General features: G+C 25.8%; 3 protein-coding genes across 4 annotated transcripts; 1 reads left to right on the top strand and 2 right to left on the bottom strand.

Moving 5' to 3' along the window:
- Window positions 1–695: 695 nt before the first annotated feature.
- Window positions 696–4,448, bottom strand: LOC143146282 (uncharacterized). Its single transcript, XM_076310421.1, has 9 exons — window positions 4,291–4,448; window positions 3,937–4,046; window positions 3,495–3,646; window positions 3,156–3,374; window positions 2,961–3,080; window positions 2,656–2,891; window positions 2,513–2,582; window positions 1,987–2,444; window positions 696–1,904 (listed from the first exon to the last, which is right to left on the bottom strand). The coding sequence occupies exons 1-9, from the start codon at window positions 4,350–4,352 to the stop codon at window positions 809–811; spliced, it is 2,523 nt and encodes an 840-aa protein (XP_076166536.1). The 5' UTR covers window positions 4,353–4,448; the 3' UTR covers window positions 696–808.
- Window positions 4,449–5,181: 733 nt separating this feature from the next.
- On the bottom strand, window positions 5,182–11,001 carry Abcb7 (ATP binding cassette subfamily B member 7). 2 transcript variants are annotated; one of them, XM_076312700.1, is made up of 11 exons: window positions 10,192–10,512; window positions 7,923–8,177; window positions 7,650–7,857; window positions 7,412–7,578; window positions 7,053–7,331; window positions 6,771–6,945; window positions 6,531–6,688; window positions 6,295–6,458; window positions 6,095–6,224; window positions 5,747–6,022; window positions 5,182–5,672 (listed from the first exon to the last, which is right to left on the bottom strand). In XM_076312700.1, exons 1-11 carry the CDS (start codon window positions 10,363–10,365, stop codon window positions 5,421–5,423), a joined length of 2,238 nt encoding a protein of 745 aa, XP_076168815.1. In that variant the 5' UTR covers window positions 10,366–10,512; the 3' UTR covers window positions 5,182–5,420. The 2 variants fall into 2 exon arrangements, with proteins under 2 accessions (XP_076168815.1, XP_076168822.1); XM_076312707.1 differs by lacking the exon at window positions 10,192–10,512 and adding an exon at window positions 10,926–11,001 and having other exon boundaries at window positions 5,183–5,672.
- Window positions 11,002–11,599: 598 nt separating this feature from the next.
- On the top strand, window positions 11,600–13,990 carry Pdss2 (Decaprenyl diphosphate synthase subunit 2). Its single transcript, XM_076312718.1, has 5 exons — window positions 11,600–12,359; window positions 12,428–12,554; window positions 12,774–12,975; window positions 13,045–13,467; window positions 13,547–13,990. The coding sequence occupies exons 1-5, from the start codon at window positions 12,020–12,022 to the stop codon at window positions 13,700–13,702; spliced, it is 1,248 nt and encodes a 415-aa protein (XP_076168833.1). The 5' UTR covers window positions 11,600–12,019; the 3' UTR covers window positions 13,703–13,990.
- The last annotated feature ends 221 nt before the right edge of the window (window positions 13,991–14,211 follow it).

Here is a 14,211-nt window from a genome sequence, read left to right as displayed (position 1 = left end):
TTAGTGTATACTTGTTAAATATAATTTACAATTCTGTTTACTATGTTTGTTAATCTAATATTTAAAACTTTGTACACTTTTATTGTATTTTCGAATATTTTAATTTTTTCTTGTAGTTTCTATTATAACTCTTGGTAATTAAACAGTACATATTTTTAAGCGCGTATTTTGAAATTGATGATCAACTTTTTATATCTTAATACTAGATATGTTTTCAGTAAACTTTAAAACCTAGCTTGAATTGTTTCTTTTTTTATTCAAATAAAAAAGTAATTTTCTAGGAATTATTATAGTCATTGGATATTTATCATTAAAAAATTTTATTTTTCAAAAAATAGTTATTAACTATATATCATTTATTTGCTTCATTTGTACATACATATACATTAGACAATATTTCTTGTCCTTTGTTAGTATTATTATTATCAATACACAAGATGGATTTAGGTAGAATAATATTTTAGTAAAAAAACGTTTTGAAATACATACAAAAATGTTTTGGTATTAGAAACTGAACTAATTATATATACTAATTCAATACTAAAGTAAAAATGAAGCTGATGATTTATTAAAATTGTCATAGTATATATTTTATTGGGAATTAGATTGAAATTAAAATAAACGGTATATAAATTCTTTAATGTTAATTTTTAAACATTTTAGTACATTAAGTTGTAAGTTTGTAACCTCTCAAATATGCCATTAATAGCTGTACTAAAAATAGAATATAATACATACTAGATTTAATAAATTTGTCTTTTCATTACAACTTTACAAAGAGTTTATTATTTTCCTGGTAATTTTTATATTAGTGTAATTTATTACAACTACTTGCAGATTCATTTTTAAACCCATCAGTGTCAAATATGTCTTTAATAATATCTTGTTTTTTCTTTGTGTGAGTAGGCAAACCACGAAATAAATTTTCTGTTATTTGTTTTCTACTTGTTACATTATATTTTCCATACTCTTGATTTAAAAATTCAATATTCTCATTATCATCAATAGCTCTCATTGTTGCTAACAACTTTTCTTTATTATAATTAATTGTTTTTGTTCTAGCACTGATTTCATTTGTTGTATTAACATCTGCATCACTAGTTATATCATGAGTTGAATCAGTCTTAAGAGATTGTATATTGTTTAATAAAACATCAGCATCCTTTAATTCTTTATTTACTTCTTGCTTATTTAATTTATTTTTTGTTTCTACATTGTAATTGTCTGCAAATGTGTTGTGACTTATTTCTGCTTCATTCTTGTAGATTACATTTGTTATTTGTTCTTTGTCCAAATTGTCTGACGTATTTAATGAATTCTTTGTAAACGATTTGTTTTGTGAGTTATTAAGAAGAATGTCATGTGTATGTAATAATGGTTCTGGATTATCATCTAACAGTTCTATTTTGTCAAAAACTTTAAATGACGCCTCATGTTGATTATATTCTTTTATGGAAAAATCATCTGCAGATTTATTTGTATTATTTATTAAATTACTAGTGTCCGTTTGTTTTTTATGTGTATGATTTACATCATACTGCAAATTATACAAATTTTCATCCTCAACATTTTTTGTTTGTACTTGCGTTTCTCTAATTAAATTTTGATAAATTTTTTGTGATTTGTTCAAGAAACCAGAAGTTGTCAATTCTTTTAATTCTTCATCTGAGTTATAAAGGGTTTGATCATCACATATAGATGAAATTAGTTTAAGAGCATCGTTTTGATGATTTATTGAAAAATAATGTTTAATTGGTTCTTTTTTTATTTCAGATTCAACTTCTGAATCACTTTCATAAGAATCTTTTCTCTTCTGCTCTAAAACTTTCAATTTGTTTTTATATTTACAATTAGAAAATGTTAATTCCTTTGAATCTGAAGTATCATCTGCACTGCTAATTAATCTAATATGTAATAAAATATGTTATAATTAAAAAATAATATTCATGGTGTTTGAAAAAAATAAATGCTGTAATAGTTTCAAACCTTCTGTGTAGTTTTCTGGAATTATTAGATGCATTCATATGATCATCTTCAAAATTTTCATCTTCACTTTCACCACCTTCAGATGAATACATAACTTTTTCCTTTAGTAATTCGTGAAAACTATGATATTTTCGATTTTCATATATTTTTCTAAAATTATCTGCACTTATTTCATACTGATTTCCATCATTCTCATCTTGCTTTTTTAAACTTTCTGAATTATCTGAATGCATTGAAATTTTTAAATTTTCAATTGTTTTAAAACCTACTTCTTTAGATTTTTCTTCTGAATTATTTGATGAGATTTTTCTGTGTGATAATTTTTGGAGGCGATATTTTCTTACTTGTTCCAAATTAGTCATTGTTTCTGTTTTCACAGAATTTGTAGTTTCGTTTAAATTTATCCTTTCATTCACTTTTGTGTTTTTATCACTTAATTCAGTTGTATGAAGTGTAGGCTAAAAATTATGAGATTAATATTAACAAAATTTATGCTTAAATTTTATTTAATAAGATTAATTTTTACCAAACTACTTTCTTGCACATCTCTTTGCCATCTTGTACTTTGATCCGATAACTTCAGTGGATTTGATGAGCTGTAACATGTGTCGGTAGTATACAAAAAATTATATAGTCAAAATTTAGACTAATATTATAGTTTTTGCATACCTAATATCTCTTAAATTTGTGAGAGATTGTGTACCATAATATCTATTTTTATTAGGAAGTAATAATTGCCCATTATAATATAATCTCCGTTCTCTATTATCTAATAAATGTTCTAAACTTTTCAATTTTTCTATTGTTTCCTCTAAGTGTTTTTGTGTTTCCTTTCGTTTGGAAACTTCTGTATATAATTGCTGTTTTAAACTTTTACTTTCAAGAGTTAATTTTCTGTGTAGTGTCTAATGAAATATCAAAATATACAAATATTATATGAAAACTTATACAATAAGATTAAATTTTTAAATCACCTGTATAGTGTCTTGTTGTTGTTGTATTTTATAATTTAAATCAGAAACTTGTAATTGTAATTTTTCTCTTTCTCCCAAATTTCGATCCTTACTGAGTTGTAATAAATGCTTATTTTGAGACTGTTAATATAATATAGAAATATAAATATTTTTATTTCTTTATGTCTAAAAGTATTATGTATATTCAATATTCACCTGTAATTGTTGAAGTTCATTTTCTTTTTCTTTTAATAAATTGCAAGTTTCTTTGTGTATAGCTTTCAACTTTTTATATTTAATTTGAAGTACTCGTAATTCCTCATGATGTGAGTTAATGATCCGTGGTAGCTCTGCATTTGTTCCTTCATAACGTTTTAATGCAGAATCTTGTCGTTTCTGTAATGACTTCAATAGTCTGTTTTCATTAGCTAACTCCTGTAGAGAAAGATATAATTATATTGAGTATGCCTGCAATTAATGTATATTTTTAATTTAGATATGGACTTTCAATATATTTATATTTCGTTTGTAAAATACACCAGTTAAAATAGTTACATTTAATTGATAATGAGCATCAGCCAATTGATTTTGTAATTCTTTAATACGTAACATTTTTGCTGACAGAACTCTTTGTTTAATGCTATTTCTATTAAGTTTTGAATGTTCTGTTAAAGGCTTTTGTCGAACACTACTTTGATATGGTTGTCCTGTAAGTTAAGAATAAATTATATACGTATTGTTTCTAACTTATATTAATAACAGTATTATGTTGATTTATATTATGATAAATTTTTAGTATTATTAAATTAAGATTTTAATGCAACAAAGATCTACAAAAAGATATAATTACAAATTAAGTACATAAAACTGTATTCTTAGCGAAGTTTAATTTATTATACTTTATTCTTATAACTTGATAAATTTAAAATAAATATAAATAGTTTAAAAATAAATAAATACTTTATAATATTCAGTGTAAGTTAATTTTAATACAAACCAAGTAAAGGATGCAAATTCTTTTTGTCAGATGAAAGGCATACTATATTTTTGTGTGGCGTACTAGCTTTTGTTTCTACTGTTGACCTTCTTAAGTTAGAATTTTGTTTCCTGTAAATCATATATGATTTAAAAAAAATTTATATTAATTTATACATATCCTTTAGTGAATGTTAATATACAATTTCAAAATATAATAAGAATACAAATATTGAAGTAAATGATGAAAAAATGATCATGAAAAGAAATAACTATTTCAACTACGTATATACAAACAAGAAGTTGGTTTAAAATAAAAACTTTCAAAATAAATATGTCAAAATATGTGTAAAGTGTTTCATACTGCACTCATTACCTATTGAGATTTGGGTGAACATTTAAGTGTACTACAGGTAACGTAGGTACTTCAGTTTGCATTTTATATTTGTAGATACTGCTTCACAACTAGCATCTCAAGCTTGCATAATATATCTTTATAAGAATGAATTATTATAGGATTGTCAAAAACTTATTCAAGACCTATCAGTATCCATAGTTGTTTTTAACCGGTTACCAAGGTAACATCCTACACAACATTGCACCAATCAATGTTTTTTAAAATTATATATATTTAAAAAATTCTTTAATTAAAAATGAAAACAATCAAAAATTTATTTTTATAAGAGTATATAAACAAAAATAATTAAAAAATATAAATTGGAAATTATGCGTAATTAAAAATATTTCGAATATATTGATTTCATTTTCAAATCTATACTCATAAAGCAATATACATATACATACATAGGTAGGAAATTCTTAGAATATGTGTATACAATAGTAAATAATAACAATATTCAGTTACTCTTTTATTTCTTTTTTTTTACTATTATGATACAAGATACAAGATACAATTCTAGATTATTCAAAGAACAAAAAAAATGTCCAAATGTTGTTTTTCTTTCAATATATATCTCATTAGTAACTGTCCTATATTTACAAATTAAACAAAAAAATATTAATATTATAATATTTATTTTTTTACAAATATTGATATTATATAATTTATTCACATATAAATTAACATGCGCCCAGCACATGTATTACTATAATATAATTTTTGAATAATACGAATATGGAACAATCTTAAATGTTCTTAATTACTTGTTTACTGTTATCCATTGTATTTTTAATATATAATACTAAAACATACAGTATGTTTCATTTTTAATTATAATTGTAACTGTTTTTATATTAAAATAAAGACAAATTTAATCATTTAGTTAAAATTATAACAAAAACAATTCATATTCAAATACATTTCATGTCATAACATTACATAATGACAATGATAATGTGGTATTTAAATAAAAGTTGTTTTCCTGACAAATAGGTGTTGAGTTCATTTGAAATATATTTAAAATATATACAGCATTTCTTAATAATATATTCCTAAATTGAATATTGTACAGACATTATTGCCTTTCTTTTACAGAATTTTTTTATTTAGACTCCTTGAGTTCTACAACCATCATTCTTTTTTGGATTAGATTTGAGCATACCTATATGTTGAGTATTCCATAATTTGTTGTAAAAGGAATTCTGCATAGTGAGTAAACAATCGTGTGTTCCCCTCTCTATTAAAGTACCATTATCTAATACTAAAATTTCATCTGAATCCATAACAGTAGATAAACGATGTGCTATAACAATGGATGTTCGTCCAGTAGTTGCTCGGCGTAATGCTTCAAGAATATTCTAAAAATACATCATTTAGACAAATACTATTATTAAATATATATTAATAGCATTTAAAACACAATATAACTTACATATTCTGTAATAGAATCTAGAGATGATGTAGCTTCATCAAAGATTAATATTGGACTATTTTTTAAAATTGCTCTAGCAATTGCTACTCGTTGTTTTTCACCTCCACTTAATTTTAAACCACGTTCTCCGACAGGAGTGTCATACCCTTTTGGCCACTTGAGAATGGATTCATGTAGGTTTGCCATTTTTGCAGCCTCGAAAACGTCTTCTTTTGACTTACATAAATTTCCATAATGAAGATTATAAAAAATACTTTCATGAAAGAGAACAGTATCCTAAAATTATTTTTTCAATTTATTATTACAAATGTATTTTACATATATTTTTCTTGCTTTTGGTTTAATTACCTGAGGTACAATTGCTATTGATTTTCTTAAAATCTCTAACTCTAAATCTTGAATATTATGTCCATTAATATACACACCTCCAGATTGTGGTTCAAAAAATCGATACAATAATCTTACTATTGTCGTTTTACTAAAAATATATATCATTGAGTATTAAGATACTTTTTATTTAAATTATATATATTACATTAAAATCTTACCCACAACCAGATCCTCCAACAATAGCAATTTTTTTGCCACTTGGAATAGTAAAATTGATATCTTTAAAAATAGGCTTGCCTTCACAATATTGAAAATTCACATTTTTGAACTCAATGTTTGAATTCATTGAAGTTATATTGAATAGCATTGCATTCTCTTTAGACTGTTATATTATATTAAGAAATACATTAATCATTCACGTGTTTTTCATAACTATGAAATAAAAAATAAGTACCTTAATAGCTGTATCCATTGTCATCAAAGTAAACATAGTTTGCATATCAATGAGAGCCTGTCTAACTTCACGATATACTGAACCCAAGAATCCTAAAGGAACTGACAATTGGAATAAAAGTCCATTAACCATTACTAAGTCTCCAACTGTCATAGTACCTAAATTCGTTTTATTTCAAATTAATATCAAAATTTAATTTTTAAATTATGTATATTTTGAAGAAAACAGAAAAAATTTTACCATTTACAATATTCTTTGCTGTTAATACCATTATTAAACTTAGAGCAGCACTAAATATAGCATTTTGTCCAAAGTTTAGCATTGCTAAACTTGTACTTGTTTTAAGTGATGCAGCTTCATATTTTTTCAATGATTCATCATATCGTTCCGCTTCAAATTTTTCATTATTAAAATACTATTAAAAAAATATGCAATTTTTAATTATTTATGTAATAAAAGTATTAATAGAATTTTATAAATACGTAGATTTAAATCACATTACCAAAAAGGTTTTGCATATACCTTTACTGTTTCATAATTGATAAGTGAATCTATTGCTTTATTGCTTGCTTCATTTTCTGCTTGATTCATAAATATTCTGAATTTTGTCCGCCATTGTGTAACAGCTAATGTAAATATAGAATAAATTCCAACACAACCCAGTGCAACACCTGCAAATTCTCCACCACATTTTAAATATAGTACTGTACTGACTAATGCTAACTCAAAGACAGTTGGTATAATATTAAATACCATAGAATTTAATACAAAATTTATGCCACGACTTCCTCTGTCTATTGTCTATAAAAATATTAGAATAATATTATAAGTTATAAACAGTGTAAGCAAAATGTTAAAAAAATAAAATTAATTTATTTTACCTTTGATAATGCTCCAGTTTGTCTAGACAGATGAAAAGCCATATCTAAATTGTGTAAATGTAAAAAAACGTTATTGGCTATTTTTCGAATAGAATGCTGTGCAACCTGTGCAAACACTGCATTTCGCAGTTCGCTAAGAAAGGCCGCCCCTCCGCGCGCTATACCATCTATAAAATAATTTTGTGTTAATCATTCTGAGATATAAAATAATATTTCTAATACAATCTATTAAACATACATCCTATAAGTAATGATGTTGCTACTGTTGCAACTGTTTCTGGTGCCGTTCCTAGACTTAGAATAGCATCACCACTAGTTGCTATGCTATGAGCATTTAGAGTATCAACTCCATATTTAAAAATAAAAGGAACAGCAACAGTTAAAACTTTTGCACCAATGAGTAAACCAACAGCAACCATAACTCTCTTTCTTATTCTTGGATCATCCTACAATAGATATACAAAAAAATATGTTATCATAATATAAATTAATATAACTTAAGATAACTTACTTCTGGCCAAATATATCTTAGCATTGCTTTAATCATATTTGTAGCAGTAACAGGTTCCCTTTCTTGAAAATCAATTTCTTCACGATTTAAACTGGACACACCAGGATGAAAACAATCTCTTTTCTGTTGACTTGATTTTCCACCAGTTAATCCAGATATTATCAGTGGAAACTTAATTGGAGGCACAATCGATTTTGATTGCAATACGCTTTTTTTCTTCTGTGCTCCTCTTTCAATTACATTTCCACTGCAACACTATAAAAACAAATACAAATTTGAAATCGATATTTATACAATTTTTTATAGAATTTTAACTAATATATTATTAAATGTAGTAAAAAAATTTTTTCTTAATTAATATTTTTTATTAAAGACTAAACATGTATAAAATTCCCATTATTATCTAATAAATGACACTACTAATTTTTGTCATTATTAAAATATTAATAGCATGTTGTTACTATATTAACATTGTAATTAGTTACTTTTAAATAATGAAAAAATAAACAAAGCTTAATCAAAAATTTTAATTTTTTTTATTAAAATATTACAAGGTTCTGATAGCATATTATTAGATTATAGTACACATGTCTTACTTATACTTATTAAATTTGTTTAATAACATATCAATTATGTACATTTTTAAGTAATTATATTACTGTAATTAATGATTTCTGCAAATTTTATTGTCTGATTCGGTTAATATTGCAATGTATTCTTCTACAAGACTTATTGCAATTAAAAAACATTGGGTGTAATGCTTAATATTTTTCATATTTGTTAAATAATTTGTTAATTCATTTCTTTTTAAATTCAAAATTTTTTTTGCTACATTATATACATTGAATACATCTTCTGAAGTAAGAGAATCTCCATATATTTTTGCACTCCAATGTTCTTTTTGTAATTTTGTAGTTACTACAAATAATGTTGATATTGCGTTGTAATTTAAATTCTCTCTTGTAAATGCCATATTATTTTGTAAGTTATTAAAGAAAATAAAATCTAATTTCAATTTGGGTATACTAACACATGCTTGTATGTCAGAAATATCAAAATAAACTTCATCTAATGGATTATTTGATATAAAAAAGCCATAATGAATATATAACTGAAGATTGTTATATGCACCGTAGTTTATGAAAACTTGTGACTCCTTATGAAATGATTTTAATGTAGTGATTTCATAAAATTTGTTGTAATCTTTATTTGTAACCATAGACACATTGACGGAAGTATGAACATCATGATTAAATAAATCTAAAAATGGAGCTAGGGCTAAGTTATTAGGATGCTTTATGTTAATAGTAACATCTTGATTTATTTCTATTTGATTTGTGTCCATGTAAACAGCTCTTGTATTAACAATATAATACGCCCACTTATATCTTTCGAAAGTTATTATTTTCCTTAAATGTTCATTGCAATGAGAACAATTACCTTTCTTATTTAAACTTAAATTCCTCATAGACCTAATTAATAACCAAAAGTCATTTTGAATATTATGAAATTTATGCACATAATCTAGAATAAATGCTGGCAATAAATTTTTTTCTTTCTGTGTACAAAAATCTGGATTTGTTAGAACTTGTGGGAGACAATTAATATAATGATACCATTTTGAATTATTTCCTAAATGAGATTCATATATTAGAAATACTGACAATATACAATGAGGACTATAACATTCAGTTTCTGAGAACATAATACATATATTACTTTGAGATATTGTAGCTGTTGTTATTAATATCTCATATGGTATTTTAATTAATACATCATTGATTTTAATATCTCTTAAAGTTTTCAATCCTCTACCAGTAACAGGGAAATTAAATGGAAATAAATCAGATACTGATAAACAGTTATTTACTAATAACCACGACTTTAAGTGCATCAGATTTTCTTCTTGTTTTGTTAATTCTTTAATATTTAATTTCTTCTTTTGACAACGTTTTCTTGAAGTTCTACCCATTATGTCTGAGTATATGTTATATCTGTAGAAGCAATAAATGCATATCTTGAAATAAATAATTATTTCATAGTTGTTGCTTAATTAATTCATTATAAAATTTGTGTCTATTAATGAGTATTCATTAAATTTATTTATATTATATACACGAATTGCATAATTATTATGTATTTTCCATTACTAATTTATCATTTTAGTTCTTTGATACAAATAATAAAAATTGAAAATTTCTATTACAACTCCTTAATTAATATTCAAAATATTTTATGAACTATGAAAATATCTTTGTCAGAATATTACCCTAATGCCAATCGCTGGAAACATTAGATTATGTAAAGGAACATGAAAGAAACCTCTTGAATAAATTATTTGTCTTCGTAATTTATATGAACATGTTGTAAATGGTTTAATCCAAAATTTCCTTTCATTAGATCCAACTCGTAACAGGCGACGACATAAAATAATGCTTAGCATTATCTTAGAAATATTTATTCACAAATGAAGATACAAAAATGATGTTCACAAATTAAGTTATTGGATCATGGTACAGGCACTTTTAACAACTATAAAAATAAGGTGACTAGTAATATATATATACGTTTCATGAAAAGATAAAGTGGATCCAAACAAAACCACGTGACCGACAGAGCTGTGACAAGAGCTATGCTCCAAATGCAGACATACAAATGAAATAGAATTTCATTGAATCTACGATATGTTTTTAATTAGAGCGTCGTATCGACATAGCAGTTCAATGAAGTTTTGGTTATGTAATAAGCACTATTTACATGTTATTTGTACGCATTGCGTATATATGTATGTAAAGATGCCTTCTGTATCATCCACTAGAGAGCTACGTAATGTAACTAATTTTGAAAATTTTTCCGAGTATCTAATTTTAATTTATTTAAATATCAAAATCTCTGATATTCGTTCTCAAATTCCAACATTTAAAAAAAATAATTATATACTTCATAGTTATCATTTTACACAATGTTTTCAAGAATGAAGTTTAATGTAATTTCTAGAATTACCTTTTTTAAACAAAAGAGTCATTCGAAAATCACCGGTATTTCACGAGGTTGGTATTTCAAATCGTGTAAACCAACTCCCGGAAGGTGAACATCTATTTTATACCTTGTCTGTAATTGTAATATTATGGTAACATAGGACAAAGTGGAGGGAGATCCCAAAACTGCGGAGCTTAACTATGATCTACCCTTATTCTAACCAATTTCACTTATTTTAAATTCTAAATATTTTTTTTTAAATACTTTACTATATTAGTACATATGGTGGTGAGGGAAATTCTACATTTCGCTGTGTGATCATTTTATTACGATTTGCTTACTATAACCATGTTTTCTCTCAGAACCATGACAACTTGCCAAAACCAAATACCCATTCGGATAAATTATTTGAAAAGAGAATCTGAAAAATATTTTAAATAAACATTATTTAAACAAAAAGCATAATCGTTATTTGAAATTGACATTTGATTTTTATTTATTCTTTATTATTTCAATAAAAATATATTCATTGCATTGCCGTTACGACATTGCAGTAACAGACGAGTAATGCGGTACTGTTGCGAATCCACACTCAGATAGATATCCCTTGATGATGTACGATGCTGCAGGAAAATTGCACATATACTGTGCTGCATTGTTCCACTAAAAATAAAAGCCAGCCGAATTGTATTATGAAATCATTGTGGATTTGCTTTATCGTGTACATCGGACTTAAGTACAAATTGCGTACAAGCTTAAACTTCATACATGCGGACAGTATAGATAAGATCTCAATATTATCTTCGTAGCTTCATGTTGCTAATGCATTCTATTTTTTAGTTAATAAAAAAATGTACGCATGTTACTATTTTAATTAATAAAAACAATAATATATTACATATGAAAATATGTGTAGATACAAAATATATAATTTTACCATTATTGTATGATGTAAATCTATCATTTTTTTTATCAAAGTTGGATCGCGTGATATCTTTCAAAAATAAGGTCAAAAGTGAAAGTTTTGAGACGTCAATCATGTGCGTTATACCTGTTGAATACGTGACCAATGTTAATGTTGAGAGAAAACGAATTCCACGGGTGTGTACAGTAGAAAGATGTCTACGATCAAAATTATCTTTACTTTTTTGAGAAACGGAAGTGTAGCCAGGTCAATTTTATCTAGTGACCAGAATATATATTATGGAGTACAGAGAAATGTGCATACTTTTACGGAAAATAGGTTTCGTTTACAAGAATTCAACAAGGTTGAAGCAAGACTTGCAGGAAATCAAAAACCAGATTGGAACAGAGCTGTTTCAGAAGCAGAGAAAATTGTTGGATACCCAACATCATTTTTAAGTTTACGATGGCTTTTAAGTGATGAAATAGCAAATGTTGCATTGCACTTGAGAAAATTAGTAGGATCTAATCATCCATTATTGAAGACAGCCAAGAAAGTGTTTTATTAATGTTTCTTGTAAGTTTATCATTTTTTTTATTTTTAATTTTTATTTATTACAGGAGTGTCATTTTCAATGAGCGTAATAACATGCAAGCATGGGGTCTCATTGTATTATTGATTTCAAAAGCTGCTGGTCATTTAAATGTAAATGACATGGAGGAAGATAAAGCTGTTGGTGTGCTTCATAGGTATAATATTATAACTTACAATAAAATATATACAGACAACTGTATAAATTTTTACCATTTAAAGAAAAGGTCACCAGTGCCGACACCAATCAAGACCCACCTTACTTCTCAACAGGTGTCTTGATTGGTAATGGAACTGGTACCTTTCTTCTAAAAGGGCAAAAATTTTAGTGGATAAGTGTACAAAAGCAAATAGTTTTTGAATGAATTGTTATTTAGTCAGCGAGCATTAGCAGAGGTCACTGAAATGATACGCACCAGTCATCTTGTTCATAAAGGATTAATAAATATAAAACTTGATGCTCATTTAGAAACTTCAGAATTAAATAACATGAACATTGGTAATAAAATTGCATTATTAAGTGGAGATTACTTATTAGCCAATTCTTGTGCAGAATTAGCAAACCTTCGTAATCAAGATGTATGTACACGCATTATTAATTCTTGTTATTAACTACATAAGTTTTTATTGTACAATAATTCTATTTAGATTGTAGAATTAATGTCAAGTGCCGTACGAGATTTGGCAGAAGCAGAATTTATAGGACGTAGAGACAGTCAAAATAATCCTTTGCCTTCTGTACCACCTGTAGATTGTATAGATTATGCAGTAAAAGAATGGACACTCAGAAATGTATTGAGTGCTGGTGCTTTACTTGGAAAGTCCTGCAAAGGTACATTGAAATTAGCTGGACATAGCAATGAAATACAGGAACAAGGTTACAACTTTGGGAAACATTTAGCATTAGCTTGGCAAGCCTGTTTGGATTTGGGTCCATTTATTGTAAAAGATCAAACTGTAACATTTAATTTGTGCTCTGCACCAATTATGTTCCACATTGAACATGATCCATCGATTTTGACAGAAATCGATAAAGGTTTACAATCTGTAAACAATGTAGATTATGCTAAGGTAGATATATTAAATATTAATATTTGTAAAATACATTGTTACTTTATAAAATTTATAATTTAAAAAATTTAATATATAGGTGCACAAGATAGTTACAACGGGACCTGGAGTTGAATTAACAAAACAGTTACAAAAAGGGCATTCACAAAGGGCAATGGAAGTTTTAAGTGTATTTGAAAAAAGTGATGCAAGAACAGCATTGTATAACATTATAGCAGCTATGGGAGATTTTTAAGTGATAATTTCAATAAAAAAACTAACATATATATTTGATATAACTGCCCAAAGATCAGTTTAAGGACTCCGTCCTATGTTAAGTTTTCAGTTTTAACATGAATTGCATACAGACATGTAAAATTTATATATAAACTGTATGAGGAACAGAATATTAAGTACATAATTTATACCTTATTTATATAATTAAAGTAAAGAGTTTTGTTATCTTTTACAAAGATGCTAATTAATTGTTTACAAACAAATATTGTGAAAATGACAAACTTGATATATTTTATAATAAACAATATTTACACAAATGAGTATAATAATTATTCATAGTCAATATTCACAAATTCTAAATTCATATCTTTTTGCCATTTGTATATATATTTAAAAAATTGTTACATACATGTGTGTATGTATTTTGTATTATTTAATGCATAACTATGTGTTAAAGAAAAGTTTTTAATATATTATGTTATTAATATATTATAGTAACATTATACAAAACGTTAAATTAATATATTA

Source organism: Ptiloglossa arizonensis, chromosome 1 (genome assembly GCF_051014685.1).
Source record: "Ptiloglossa arizonensis isolate GNS036 chromosome 1, iyPtiAriz1_principal, whole genome shotgun sequence".
NCBI classification, from domain to species: Eukaryota; Metazoa; Arthropoda; class Insecta; order Hymenoptera; family Colletidae; genus Ptiloglossa; species Ptiloglossa arizonensis.
Note: the sequence above shows the minus strand (reverse complement) of the source record. Positions and strands in the feature narration are given on the sequence as shown.

Coding starts and splice junctions, on each gene's coding strand:
- LOC143146282 (XM_076310421.1), bottom strand. CDS start 4,352: ATGCAAACTGAAGTACCTACGTTACCTGTAGTACACTTAAATGTTCAC. Junction 3,081..3,155: donor ATGAACTTCAACAATTACAG/GTGAATATTGAA, acceptor TTATATTAACAG/TCTCAAAATAAGCATTTATT. Junction 2,583..2,655: donor ACAAATTTAAGAGATATTAG/GTATGCAAAAAC, acceptor CACATGTTACAG/CTCATCAAATCCACTGAAGT.
- Abcb7 (XM_076312700.1), bottom strand. CDS start 10,365: ATGCTAAGCATTATTTTATGTCGTCGCCTGTTACGAGTTGGATCTAAT. Junction 6,225..6,294: donor GTTGGAGGATCTGGTTGTGG/GTAAGATTTTAA, acceptor ATATATTTTTAG/TAAAACGACAATAGTAAGAT. Junction 5,673..5,746: donor TAGATTCTATTACAGAATAT/GTAAGTTATATT, acceptor ATGTATTTTTAG/AATATTCTTGAAGCATTACG.
- Pdss2 (XM_076312718.1), top strand. CDS start 12,020: ATGTCTACGATCAAAATTATCTTTACTTTTTTGAGAAACGGAAGTGTA. Junction 12,555..12,773: donor GCTGTTGGTGTGCTTCATAG/GTATAATATTAT, acceptor ATTGTTATTTAG/TCAGCGAGCATTAGCAGAGG. Junction 12,976..13,044: donor CAAACCTTCGTAATCAAGAT/GTATGTACACGC, acceptor AATTCTATTTAG/ATTGTAGAATTAATGTCAAG.